At 46.2% G+C, this 13,830-nt stretch overlaps 1 protein-coding gene across 2 annotated transcripts in view; it reads left to right on the top strand.

Annotated features, from left to right (window-relative positions):
- Positions 1-46: 46 nt before the first annotated feature.
- Positions 47-13,830, top strand: part of RBCK1 (RANBP2-type and C3HC4-type zinc finger containing 1) — a 139,107-nt gene continuing 125,323 nt past the window's right edge. The window contains exons 1-3 of one of the 2 annotated variants that reach the window (XM_069243322.1): positions 47-173; positions 838-896; positions 5,166-5,310. In XM_069243322.1, the coding sequence (XP_069099423.1) occupies positions 875-896; positions 5,166-5,310 (167 nt within the window). In that variant the 5' untranslated portion in view covers positions 47-173; positions 838-874. The other variant, XM_069243323.1, reaches the window with a different exon arrangement.

Genomic DNA, 13,830 nt, shown 5'->3' with positions numbered 1-13,830 from the left:
TCCCTGCCCTTATCCTACTCCTGGCCCCGCCCCTCACCTCCGGCACGCCCACCGCTCACTTCCTGGTGCAGTTGCTTTCAGTTTCCTTTCCCGCTGTTCCGGGTAGGGTTAGACTTGGCCCAGCGCAACCGACCACCAGCAGATATGGCCCAATGCTGGCCGGAGAACTGAGGGTAAAATAGCAAACCTGCGCGAACTGGAGCTTAAAGGAGTCTGCCCGTCGCGTGGTCTCTTGAATCTACATCCTGCGGGGGGATGTTCAAACTCTGCTTGCCCGCAGGCAGTGTTGGCTGGGGAGGGGTCTGGATAAGGTGGGTGCTTGTGGGAAGTGTTTGACGGGTCGTCTCCCAGGTGTTTTTAATTTAATCTGGTTTCACAGAGTTCTTTATTGACCTTATCCCGCGATGTGAATTAACTGAAGAAACAAGACGGCACAACTGTAATATGAAGTATCAAAAACAAATCAATACGGGATCAATACAACCAGTCGCATGTAAAAGGGCAACCAAAGGGTTTTAGTCGACGGACAGAAGGAGTGCTTTGGTTCTTACAGCGACGATAAGACGGGTCTTTGTACAGACTGGTTTGGGACCCAAGTAAACAGTTAAAGCAGAGTTTGTTTTTTTGCGGCAGACGTGTCTGTGTCATAAGGTGTTATCTGGGCGTATGCAGGACTCTTCCTCGTTGCAAGGTGCTTCATTGCGCAGTAGAGTGAAGGCCCCTCCCGGCCCATTGACTGGGATTTAGCTCATTACAGAGATGGGCAAGCAGGCCCCTTGAGCGAGTGAGGGTTCCGGCCTAATTCTCATGTCATGTCTTTCTTGTCCTTTCCCACAGATTGTGGTTGCTGATGATGCTGTGATGGGCAGGACTCATGGGGGACCCAACGACAAAGGGTAAGAGCAGTCGACGCTGTGTGTTCAATTGTAAGCAGGAACGTAGTAGCATCATTTGGATGTTACACCCCTCTAATAAATTTATTTTTTGAAGAATAGTTGGGTACAGGTGCTTCCAGTCAGGTTTGGTGAGATGTCTATCGGATTCACCTGGCATTATGCATACATACTGGCCCCAAAAATGTTCACTGTTTTACAAAATATTGTGTTTCTGTCATTTAGTACCCCTACCAATCCGCATTCCTTTCCCATGTCACTGCCCTTTAATCTCATCTCATGCACTGTGCTTGTCATATAAACAGTGGGTGGGATCGGAGGGGCACGGCCAGGGTCAGATTGGGATCATAATTAGGCCTGGGAAGTGGCAATAAAGTGTTCCACATTTCTGGGTGGCATAAAAAGAGCCCTCTTTAGTTATCTTGCTGTGGCCTTTACAGAATATTAAAATATGGTAAATTAGCAGTTTATATATTTTTTGTAGTTTTATATGGCATGAATGCAGTCCAAGGGCACCTGAGCAATTGATTGGTTACATTATACAAGATCAATAACAAAAAAAATATATATTTTACTCTTAGAGTGGTTTGCCCATAATCGCAGAAGGTTGAGCCGAGTTCGAGAGTCATTGAACACAGTTCCCAGTTTTAAAGTCAGCAGTGCTGACCTTAACTCCATTCTCCCCCTACCCCGTGAGGTCCTACATACTTAGACTCTCCTCACCCACCATGCCCTGAATGTAATGGTCCAGCAGGTAGGGGGCTAGGAGGGAAAAGACACTGCTTCTGGGCATGTCTGGCCCCACAGGGACAGAGGTGAGGAAGGGCCAGACTCTGCAGGGCAAAGCTGTAGACTCAACGCATCCCCCACCCATTATAGCCTCAGGGCAATGGCCTGGCAGGGGGGGGACGTGGAAAAAGGCATGCCATGGGCTTGTTAACGAAGGCCCTAAAAAACAGCCCATATGTCACCTTTAGGCACTGCCTGCCTTACCAATCTGACCCTGGGCAGGACATGCCCATACTTTTGTGATTATGAAACAGTGTTTCTCTACTTTTTGTAAAAAGATAATCACCCCGGGACCCTTAATTCTGACAGTTTAAATGCCTCAGTTGAATTGTCTGCCAGGGTGCCTGCTTGCCTGATAGAAATGCAAATGTAGGCTATGAGTTAATCTGCAAATGTAAAGGATGCTTTGGAGCCAGTACTAGCTTTAACTGGCCTAATTACTCAGAGCTTTGTGATTGCACAGATTTATTCTTTTTGAGTGTTAGTGCAAAGAGTTAACAACCATGCTGTGAAGTGTATGCTTCTAATTGTAAATGTATTTATATCACACTTACTACATCATTAAATGTTGAAGGGACAGGAATGTTGAAAAAAAAATGCATTACGTAGACTTTGGATATTACTAAAATCTATATTTTGGACCATTTTATCTTAAGCATTTTGTAGCAGTCTGTCTCATGTCTTGTGTAATGCAAGTTTAAAATAATAAATTGCATATTCACAGGCTTTCTGTCCCGGGCTGTGAACTCATAGCACTAAAAATACACATCACTTTTGTCCACTGCATCAACCAAGACTTCATTTTGTGGCTTTCTGGTTACACACAGACCTCTGTAGTACATTAACTAATAGAGGTTTAATAATGTTTTATAGTGCCTTTTCCATAGAGTAATAAAATTTTGTTATTTATTTTTCATGTAAGTTGCATGTTATTTTATATGTAACTACCTGAAGATGAAAGAGCAAAAAAAAAAAAAATACAGAACATTTGATTTTTTTTAGTCTCACACTTGACCCGGCCACCACGCCAACTGGCCACGCCCCCTCTGCATGCAGCATTACATTTCCCTTTTTTTAATGCACTTCGAATTCTGCATGTAATATATTTTAGGATCATATGCCAGCGTGATTGTTGGGAAATCTGAAGCTCACCCCCCCCCCCCCCCCAATCTTACTGACCAACTTCCACCCCTGATTGTATGCTTGGTGAGGGCTTGGGGGATAGTCAGCAGTGTCGGAGGGTAGAGAACAGCCAGTGGTGTGAGAGGATACAGAACAGCTATTGTAGATAACAATACTGTAAGAGTCGCTCGAATGTGCTGCTTGTACCTGCCTTTCCTAAGAGCCCCTATGCATGGTAGTCAGTGTGGCCACCTACTGGGGGAACTAGGATACAAGTGGGTGGCCCATAAGGCAAAGGTGTGCCATTGAAGCATATCATCAGTCAGGTAATGCCAGTGTTGGGGCTCCGTATTATTAATGCAGGTTGTTTTTAGGCAACAGGTGCTTTGTGACATTATGAAGGCGGGTGTGCACATGTTCTCAGACAGCCCTCTAGGTGGTGGCAGAGCAGCTGCACATGGCCCAAGGGGGGGGGGATACCAGGAGACGTATCTTTTAGCAAGAGAAAGGTGAGCATGAGCATGGGCTGGAGTCTCACTTTCAGTAGAGGAGAGTGATTAGCCATGTGGATGGGTGGGAGTACTTCAAATCTGCACTGCCACTCCCCGTAGGGCTCCCATGGCCTGTCTTTTGCAGAATGGGACAAACACACCAGTGAGTAGTTGTACGTCTGTTTAAAGGTAATGTCAATGAAGAGGCGAGAATACAAATAGGACTCTTGTCCACCCAGAATGGGATCCCTTTTACATGTTATGGATACCGTTATATCCATGTACATTCAAAGGAGTAAACCAGTTCTGCCAGCAGGGATGGGAATTCTGTTATTGTTTTTTTCTTTGTGGTTTGCTTTTCCTCTGAGGCTGGCTGGGAGCACAAAGGGCACACTTGTGTTTAGAATGATCTGTAATGCGGCCCTCCTTGTGAACCTGATTAATCGCCTGTCCCTATCTTCAAGGCTTGGTGCATACTGGACAATATTATGTTTCTTCGATCCCTGGCAGCCCCAGCAAGGTAAAGCTTAGTTTTGAGTGTTTCTTGACTCTTTGGTTCTGAGTGAACCGAGGTTGTGAACAATGCACTCTCAACCGAACTGCACACCTCAGATCAATGATAGATTGTAAAAGTAGGTTTAGGCTTCTCTGACGTTGAACAGTCTGGCCAATGATACGTACACTTCCTGAGTGCTAGCTGCCTGGTGTAGTGGCATGTGGGTGACAGCGTTGTCTCACACTTCCTTTTATGAGTGAAGGATCATCCTTCCTGTAGGTAACAGCCCAGATTCCAAAAGGCACTTCACTTTCTGTGATTACTTCTGTAACCTGCTGAGACACTTCTGTGGAGTCTTGTCTCTTTGATGTGCGCCTTGCCATGGTGTGGTTTTCCAGTTACTTTAGTTAAAAACGCAGTGCTTTCCTTTCCCACACCCTGACTGTGGAACTGTGTAGTGGTGCATATTGTGTGATAGGCATAATTCACATTTGTGTGTGGAACCAGCAATTTAATCGATATGGAGCAGCCAGACCCTGCATGCAAGGCTTGACTGCAAACCAAAAGCAGCCCTTGCAAATATCAAACAACCTTACTTCCGTCCTCTGCTTTTGTTTTTCCTCCTTTTTTCCTCTCTCACGCTTAAAGCAGCTGCTGTGCAAGCTACAGTTAACCAGGGGGAGCTGGGGAAAATAGCTGAAGTCCCTGCAGCAGCTGTCTGCCTTTAAAAAACGGCTCCAAAGGCTCCAGCCCAAAAGGGAAATGCCCAATGGAATAAATGGGCAACCCAGCGCTGCCTGCACAGGCTCTCGCAGCCAGATGGTCAACCCAAAGGTTAGGTGGCCTATGCTGAAAGTGATCCTTAGAACTTAAGGACCATAAGATTGACACTAGACCCAGGGGTATTTGAGGTAAAGGTCTCTGCTCCTATAGATTTACTTGTGTGTTTGGAAATCCTCCATATTTTGTGAGAGTGACATGTTTATACAGGAGGGCTAATGCAGGCAATTTACCTAACACAGCAAAGTGTGGAAGCGGTCAGTGTGGCACCTCAGCAAGGGTTAATGGGGTATCTGGCAACACAATATGGCTAATCAAGGAGTGTGGTAGAAGCAGAACAAGGCCTAGTAGAAGCTAACAGTAAGACTGAATAGGTGGGCACATGCCAATCACAGTATGGCTTAAACAAGGCAGGCATGACAGTGCAATAATATTTAATACAGGTCAGATGTGGCTGGTACCACAAGCTCCATTATAGACGTGTGGTGACAGCATATGGCTTAGCACAAACTTGTGCTACAAGGCTTGGTACAGGCACAGCTTGCTATGTCTCCTAAAATATCCCGCCTCAGCAGAGCCTGTTTGTCTCCACAGCGGAAGAGCTCGCCCTGAAGCTGGCAAAGGCAATCGAGTTAGGTGATAAAAAGACCTCCATTGAATGTGCCGGGCACCTGGCAGAACTCTATGCGCGAGTGACCGTGCAATTAAAGCAAGAGGCCTACCCCACGGAGGGAATCAGGTGAGCAATAGAAGTGTCTATGTGTCAGCCGGATGTCTGACTGCCTCCTCACTGTGTGTGCTAAGTGTCTAATAGCTCCACTGTGCTTGAATGATCATGTCTGGAGACTGCTTTTTGTGAGCCAAGTATCCGACCTCAACACACTGCATGGTATGTGTGCACCAAGGGCTGAGTAAGCCTAGTGTCTGTATACTAGACGTCTGCGACTAAGCCTGATGTGTACAACGACATTGTGTATGGCATCTTGGCAATGCACTCTGAGTTAGTCTGGGGTCTAATCAGTGAGGAGAAAGAATGAGAGAAAGTGAGAGCCTGGTGTCTTCATACTACATGAGTTTTGATTAGTGTCTTAGCACCACATTATAAGCAAGCCTGGTGTATGAGAACTGAGCACCACAGATTGTGAGCGATCTGGCTTGAAGTAGACCTTTTCGTGCAAGTTCTTTAATTTGAGCTGCCAGACTGTTTATAAGCTCAGTGGCTCAGATCAGTCTTTGTGTGAGTTAACTGTCTGACGATGATGCCATGTTTTTGAGGTTAGCACTACTGTGTACTTTAGGGTACCAGTATTTGTATTGGGTTACTTCAGACGCTTACACTGTTTATGTAAGCCAGCTACCTAACTTTAGGAGTGTTATGTGTGTAAGTTCAGTATGGGAGACAATGAAAGCATGTTGCGTGCGTATGTCTGTGCATGGCACTGTTTGTGCCAGTGTGCCGCTTCAGGTTGTCACTCCATGTCTGCGAGTAAGAATTTGCTACTTAAGAGTGATGTTGTTTTTAAGGTGGCTCTTCATAGTGAAAGGCTGCAATGACTGAAATTGATACCTGAGGGTGAAAATGTATGTATTTTCTTGGTAGAAATGTAATCTCATAATCAAAAAGAAACTCACCTTCCCGCCCACATTTATTTCTTATAATAATGTTCAGCTTTAAAACTCTTTGGACACTGGCCATGCAGCACCCTTGACAAAGGGAATTTAACATTTCAAATTTTGGTAGACTCCCTTGTCAACCTTCTTTTCCGGCAAAGTTCAATCTGTTTCAGACCCCATTGAGGAGAAACACTTTCCAAACCTCTCTGTATTACTGATTTGTAAAAGTGTCTCTCAAAGGAAGCCTTATCTGAGGCTTGACTGTTTTTTGTTACTAACTCCTCAGCAGATAAACCAGGACTCTGGTACATCCTTCAGGTACATCCCTCAGGTCTCCTCACTCTCATTATTATTCAGTTCCAACCTTGTGCTGGTGGTGTATTGGCTGCATGGTATCGATTTCATGTTCTTCATGTATTCAGATGATACCCAGCTCAAATTCATTGAAGTTGAGGAGAAATTGGAAGGGTTGGTGTCCAACCGCCCAATATGGCGGACGTGTGATCCCGGTCCTGGGCCAAGCAATCTGCTGAATAGTAGCCTCAAGCAGTGACTTGTGAACCCCCCAAACACTGGGGTTCCCTCTTGCCCACTGCGTGATGTGGTTGCTGACTGCATTACTCAGCCTGGGCGGGTGCGGCGTTGGTTGGGCGGGCCATTGCGCTATAAAGCGTGCAGACTGTACAGCTGTGTATGTGCAGTGGGGTGATGGAGGCAGTCCAAATATCCGACTACTTCGCCGCAGCCAGTCTGCTGTCCGTTTGGCTGATAGCTCCATGGGATAAACTCTGCTGCCCATAGATGCCCCAGAGAGATGAGTGCAATGACTAGGAAGCCTGAAAGGATTTGAGAAGCCCCCTGAGACTCTGCTGCGCCACCCGGACGGCACCATATGGACCGGCTGGCACGGCATGGTGTGGCCCTACGCAGCCTGACCAGCCTGGACTCCCAGTTGGTGGACAACTTGCAGTGCCAGTGGAAGGGCAGACGACGGGAGCTTCATTGAATTAACTGCAAGTGAGTTTGAGAACTATAATTTATGCAGGAGACTGATGGACAACCCCCAATACATGGCCCACTGCTCCTAAGACCCGCCACCCAATACCTACAGCAAAGAGGTTTGAATCCTGGCTCATGAAAATGTGAGGAGTTCCCCACATGGCTCCCAAACACTTGTGAGCCCTAGTAGAGTGGTTTTGAGTGGGCTGTTAAGATAGGATAGCTGCAACCCCGTGCTCGTCCTAATCGCAGCCGAAGACCGGTGATCCTGGAGGTGCCAGGCAGAGTCCCGGAGTCTGGAAATAGGGCGCAACAAGCCCAAACCTCCTAAGATGGATGTGCGCTTTCACTCCTGATTTCCACCCCCAAAAGCTTGTCAACCTTGATTACATGCTGACTGTATACCCCCTGTGAACAAACTAAACTTTATACTACAGGAGATACGAGATTCCGGAGCCGCTGTGGAACAACAACATGGTGTCATTACCACGCATATTAGCCTGCTTAAAAATAATCACCAAAAACTAGCTGACATTCAAAACCACCAAGCGGGCTCTGCCCACACTAATGCTAAACCATGCAGAACAGGTCTCTCTGGTAGCACAATTGCGTCAGCAGGAAGATCAACTCCAGGACCTCACTGAAGATGCAAAAGGGAAGGCCTGTAGAAACAATGTCCGCATAATAAGTATGCCAGAAGGCCCATAAGCCACTGAATTCCTTGAGACTTGGCTCCAGCCAAAGGTAGCCCCAATGGGCTTGCCAGTTCTCTTCACCACTGAAAGGACGCACTTTGTGCTGATGAGGATAACTATTCCGTGTACGGCCTGAGGCCTATCCGTGTACGGCCTGAGGCCTATTGTAGCGAGGATACTTAATTTTAGAGACCGAGACTTGCTGCTCTGAGTGTCCCGGGAAAATGCATCACTTACTGTTGAGGGAGTAAGAGTCTTGTTTTTCTCCAATTATTCCCTGGCTGTTCAGCGACAGAGGTCATAGCAGTGAAACACCATTTGCGCACAATTTGTCTTACCTCTAGCTAAACTCAAGATCATCCACGAATAGCTCTCTCATTTCTTCAGCTCCCTTGAGGTGGTCAAAGAATGACTAGACCACCACTTCCCTGACACTCAAGGATACAGCCCACAGCAATCCCTGCATCCAGTGTCCCAGTGACCTTCCAGATGACAATGTGGCTTCACCACCAAAGACGCAGGAATATGGCATTGTCTCCACAACAGGCCCTGTAGGGCCAGTGGGCTGCTGTATGTTCAGTGTCTGCTCTGCGAGCCCCTGACTGACGCTCCACCTCTTCCTAGGGTAGTGCCTAGGGCTCCGACACAGAAGGCAGCATAGCCTTATTTCCAGCGATAACACAACAGACGGCTAATGGCCTGCTGGGTTTAAGGTTGTGGGTATGCAATAACATTGCCCATCCTATAAAGGGCTCACAGTTGTAGGCCCATGAAGGATCTAATGCTCCTTCACAATTACTGTTCTAAATCACTCCTGTAATTCCCCCGGGGAGCATATGCCACTTGTTCACATCTCTTTACCATCAACTCTGACGATTAATATATGGAAGGCCCAGATTCATAACATTCCTCTTACTAGTGATGTCGCGATAGAGTACTGACATCATAAGGACCCTGGGTCTGGACTCTCTGTTGGTTACAACTGCAGTAGCTACACTAGTGCTGATCGCTTCTGGATATTGGACAGTGTACCCCAAAAGAGTAGGCATTTGGTTTTCTCTGATTCTTATGTTATTCATGGTTGTTTGGTCGAACAAAGATTTCTTGCTGGACTGAGTATTTGGGATATTTGTTTGAGATCTTGACTCAGTCACCAAGAATTAGTATGAGGGGTACAAAGTATCAAAAGGTGGGCACTCCGCCTTACTGGAAGCACTATCAACGTTACAGCCACTAACCCTAATTCTTATAACATACTCGCCTGGAATGTTTGGGGACTGGGCTCGTTGCGCAGACTGTACAGTGTGCCAGCACAATTACAGATTCACCGAGTGCATATAACACACTTGCAGGAAATGCACCTCATCTTTGCAGAAGCCCAGAAATGGTGCAAGAGATGGAGGGGGTCAGCTCTTCCATATCTCCTACTCTGCCTTTGCCTGGGGACCTGCAATCTGGGTGTGGACGGTGCAGGACCAGGAAGGTGCAGACCTTCCTGGTCCAAGAATCAAAAATCAACACACAGGGGTATTATGTACTGCTGCGCGGTAGCCTGGATGGAGCACCGATTGTGCTCGGATGTATTTATTCACTGAATCAAGAGCAAGAGGTTTCTCTCCCACCTGTCTACAGTATTGTCAGATTGGACGCCTTTCTCACGGTTTCTGAGAGGGGATTGCAATGGCGTTTTAGACTTTCATATAGATGGTTTGCACCCCCCCCCCCCCCCCCCAAAGAATGCCGCTACAGCACTGCAGGCCAAGGTGCTGAAATAATGAGTGGCGGCTTGGGAAACTCCCAGATGTCTGGCGTAGCAGCTTATAAATTTGAGGGAATATACATTCTATTCTCCCCAGCATGCACTAGACTCCTGGCTGGATAGATTCCTCTGCACTTCCCATCTACAACCACAAATCACCCATGCTATGTACCTGTATAAGACACTATCAGACCATAACCCAGTAGAATTTACGCTTTCACAGGGCTGAATACCATCCCCGATCACCACCTGGCGCCTCTAACCTTTGCTCCTGGAGGACACAATGTTTTGAGAGACAATTGCTGCAACCACCGACACGTACTTTTGTGAAAAACAGTGGGACAGCTCCTCCGCATTAATTGAATGGGAGGCCTTCGACGTGGTGATGCACGGTACATCTATTGCCAAGCTGGTGGGCAAACGTGGGGAGGTGTTGAAGGAACTTACACAGGTAGAAAACAGCTTAGAACAAATAGCGACACAAAATGTGGACAGTGCATCCCACCTGCAAAACACTCGGATAGTCTACGCTACACTTCTCGAAACGCCTCAGGATCATAGACTATACAGCTTATACCCAAAGAATGGACTCCGAAGCAGATAAATCGGGTACACTGCTCGCCAGATTGATCAAGCCAGAACAGTCACCTACACCCATCCTTTTGATACAAGCCTGCACCTCAGTACAGTTGAGACACAAACTGAAATCAATACTGCATTTTGGGACTATTATTCTGATTTATATACCACACCACCTCCCTCTGACCAATGGACGTAACTTCGCTCTTAAGCTAGATCACACAGAAGGTGTCTGCAACTGACAGGGAGATCCTAAAGGCTCCTATCTCTGAGAGTGAGATGCGTGGGGCCATCAAGAAACATGCAGGTAACTAAACCGCAGGCTCCGATGTGCTACCAGTGGTATGTTATACAACTCATACTGCACAACCGATCCTTCACCTCGAGAAGCTATACAGTGCCTCTTTGGAAAAAGGGACACTTCGTGCTTCAACTCCTGAAGCACTGGTGACCTCCCTCCTTAAACTCAGCAAATCACTCATTGACATGTCCTCTTATAGACCCTTGTCATTATTAAATACAGCATTCAAGATCCTTAGAAAGGGTGTGACGTGCAGACTGCTTCACCCTACTCCCTCATTTACTACATATGGACCAATGTGGGCTCTTTTCTCCCCCCCCCCCTTTCCCCACAATACCTCTTTAAACATAGCTGTCTATTCCATATAATAGTTGCAGCTAAAAAACACTACCCCTTTGCTGGATGCCTCTCCCCTAGACTGGGACTATACGCTGGTGGCCCTCACCTCATTTGACATACCCATAGAATATGTTTGCTGGGTACAGTTGTTATATACAGAACCCACTCCAGGACCATACATATCAACCCCTTACCAGGTATCACGTGGGATGTGACAGGAATGCCCCCTGTCTCCACTTTTGTTTGTTTTAGTAGTGGAACCACTTGCACAACATATTAGTCAGGAGGCCGATGGATGGGGAATCTCAATAGCTGGAACAGTTGACTTGGTATCGCTCTACGCAGACAATATGATCCTTTATTATAGTGACCTACTGGGCGACCTGAGAAGCGAGGCTCAGCTGCTGTCCAAGTTTGGCGACCTATCTGGTCTCAGGATCACTGCAGATAATTTGTATGCATTTTCCTTTAATGGCACCTACAGGGAATCTTCGGTCCAGTTCAGGCCCCTGAATATCCAAGTAGCACTATGCTACTTTCATTATCTCGGCATCCAAGTGTGCCGTGAACAGACAGACATACTAGAGGGTAACCTTATGCAGGTTATCACAGTGCTCTGGTCATAAGTGGTCTTCTGGTCCATGCTGCCCCTATCAGTGGCCGACCGTTTAGCTTTGGCGAAAATGGTGGTATTACTCCTCTTACTATACTATTTTATTAACCTACCGATGCTAATGCCGGTCCATGTGTTTCATATATTGAACTCCATGTTAACAGATCTGATCTGGGGTAGCAGTCGCCATGGAATTAGCCTCACAAAGCTGCAATTACCAACAGATGAAGGGGGCATGGGCGCTCCAGATATTAAGGCCTACTGCGTAGCAGGACAGTTACAGTGGTTGGCATACAGGCTGGCCAGTCATGGCCTGGGAGAAATTAGTTACCCCACCTGAATGCTCCGCCAGGACTGCTACATAGAGTGCTGTGTTCTGGTCTGCTCTACCCACCGCAGGATTTTCACTATTACTATGCACAGCCTAGCTTATTGGAAAATCGCCTTGGGATATACAGCCTCCCTGATGCCCTACTTTGAAAAATTGCTTCAGAGGTTCAAACACTCCCCTTCCGTTATTTATTGTGCGCATTTAATGTAGGGGGTTGGTCACTAAATGAGGGATGATACTCCACTGGGAGCAAGAAGGAGTAGGGTCCCTGGGCGATTTATTCAAGGGTGGCATATTAATGCTGCACTCTGACTGTGTGCGCCCGTGGGCTGCTGAAAACATTGTTCTTGACACATGCTAGAGTATTTGGCTACGTCCACAGGTACTGGATGCCAGATGGGACAGAACCAGAAACGCACAAATTGATACAAGCTTTCCATACTGTGGGCCATGGTCGACATCTTATCTGATGGCTATATCGGGGGCTCTGGGCTTATCTTAAAATACCAATAGAACCTCTCAAAATGAGTTGAGAAATGGATCTCAACAGGGAGATCACTGATAAAGAATGGACCTTTCTTTGACAATATTCTAAAAAGGTATCCTGTAACTCTTGACTCAAATTTATACAATTTTCAATATTCCACAGTGCATACCTCACACCACATACACTCAATGCGATGTTTCCCTGCCTCCTCTTCGTGTTGCCCTGATGCCACACTTCAGATGTAGATCTTATGCATAGGTTGTGGGCTTGTCCATTACTCGCAGATTATTGGGCGAGCATTAGGGCAACACTATCAGAGCTGACCGGTAGAGACAAATGGCACACACCAGAACAATGTATGTTAGGCTTATACCCCAGACCTTAAAGCTCTGAAAAGACTTCACGTTTTGTGGACCTAGCACTACTGTTAGCGAAACAACTACTCACTAGACATTGGAAATCTACACAGGTCCCCCCAGTTGCCCCTTGGCACAAAAAAGGTGGCACATTGGGGCTTGGCGGAGAGCGCAGCCATCAAACGTGAGGAGTATAGAAGGTTACGTAGGAAGCCAATATCGATGGAATTAGATGCTTTGCTGGAGACATTCTGTGCGCAAGATGGAGAGGATGAGGGTGAATGCTAACTGATCAACGACGACCACAGGTCTTGGATATATTACAGCCAGACACCTTGACCTCTACTTCTCCTTTCTCAATATGTCTCATGCCCAACTTCCGCCTAGGCGAGTTCAGTTATTAGTCTCAGCATCAGAATGAGTATCTATTCCAATAGGATATAGCAGTCCTCTTACAATTCCACATTGCCACTTAAGAATCGTTATGATTGATACCCCACACTCTTACATTCGAAGATGACAGATAGTTGATAGGGTGAAAGTGGGAATGTTCAAAATTGCAAGAATCAGTTAGAAAACACAGTAACATACAGGGAAGCCACTGTATGATTTTAGATCCTACGAATGTAATGTAATAATTACTGTGACTCTCAATGTTGACCATCTGCTGATGTAACATGATATGTACACATATTTAACATGCAATAAAGTTAGTGTTTAAAAAAAAAAAAGTGAGGAGAAATGGGTATCTGACGACTCCCCACAACATTGGCGCTCATGCGTTAGTTGATGAGCTCATACTATCTAAAGGTTAATGTATAGAAGTCAGAGAACCTTCTTACTAAAAACTAGTACCTGGCCGGACATCTGTGGGCCTTTGCCATTTAAAGCTTTGAGAGATTTAGAAGTAGTAACTGATGCTGACCTTTCTTGATCTTGGTCAAGCAGCTGGTGTTATGAAAGCCTTTTGTTTGTTTCTACAGGTACTACCAAGGATTTTACCCTTCTAAATGTTTCCCACCAAGTAATGGTGGTAAAACATTTCTTAATAATATGAGGTCGAACGTTTTTTGAAAATGATCTCTTTCAAAGGTGCATGTTACTACTTTTTTGGCTCCCACTTTATGGTCAAAATATTTGAGACTCGTTCCTTCTCACAAGCTGCATTTTACCTCTAAAACATGTT

The sequence above is a fragment of the Pleurodeles waltl genome, chromosome 7, assembly GCF_031143425.1.
Source record: "Pleurodeles waltl isolate 20211129_DDA chromosome 7, aPleWal1.hap1.20221129, whole genome shotgun sequence".
Taxonomy (NCBI): Eukaryota; Metazoa; Chordata; class Amphibia; order Caudata; family Salamandridae; genus Pleurodeles; species Pleurodeles waltl.
This window is presented reverse-complemented; position numbering and strand designations above follow the sequence as displayed.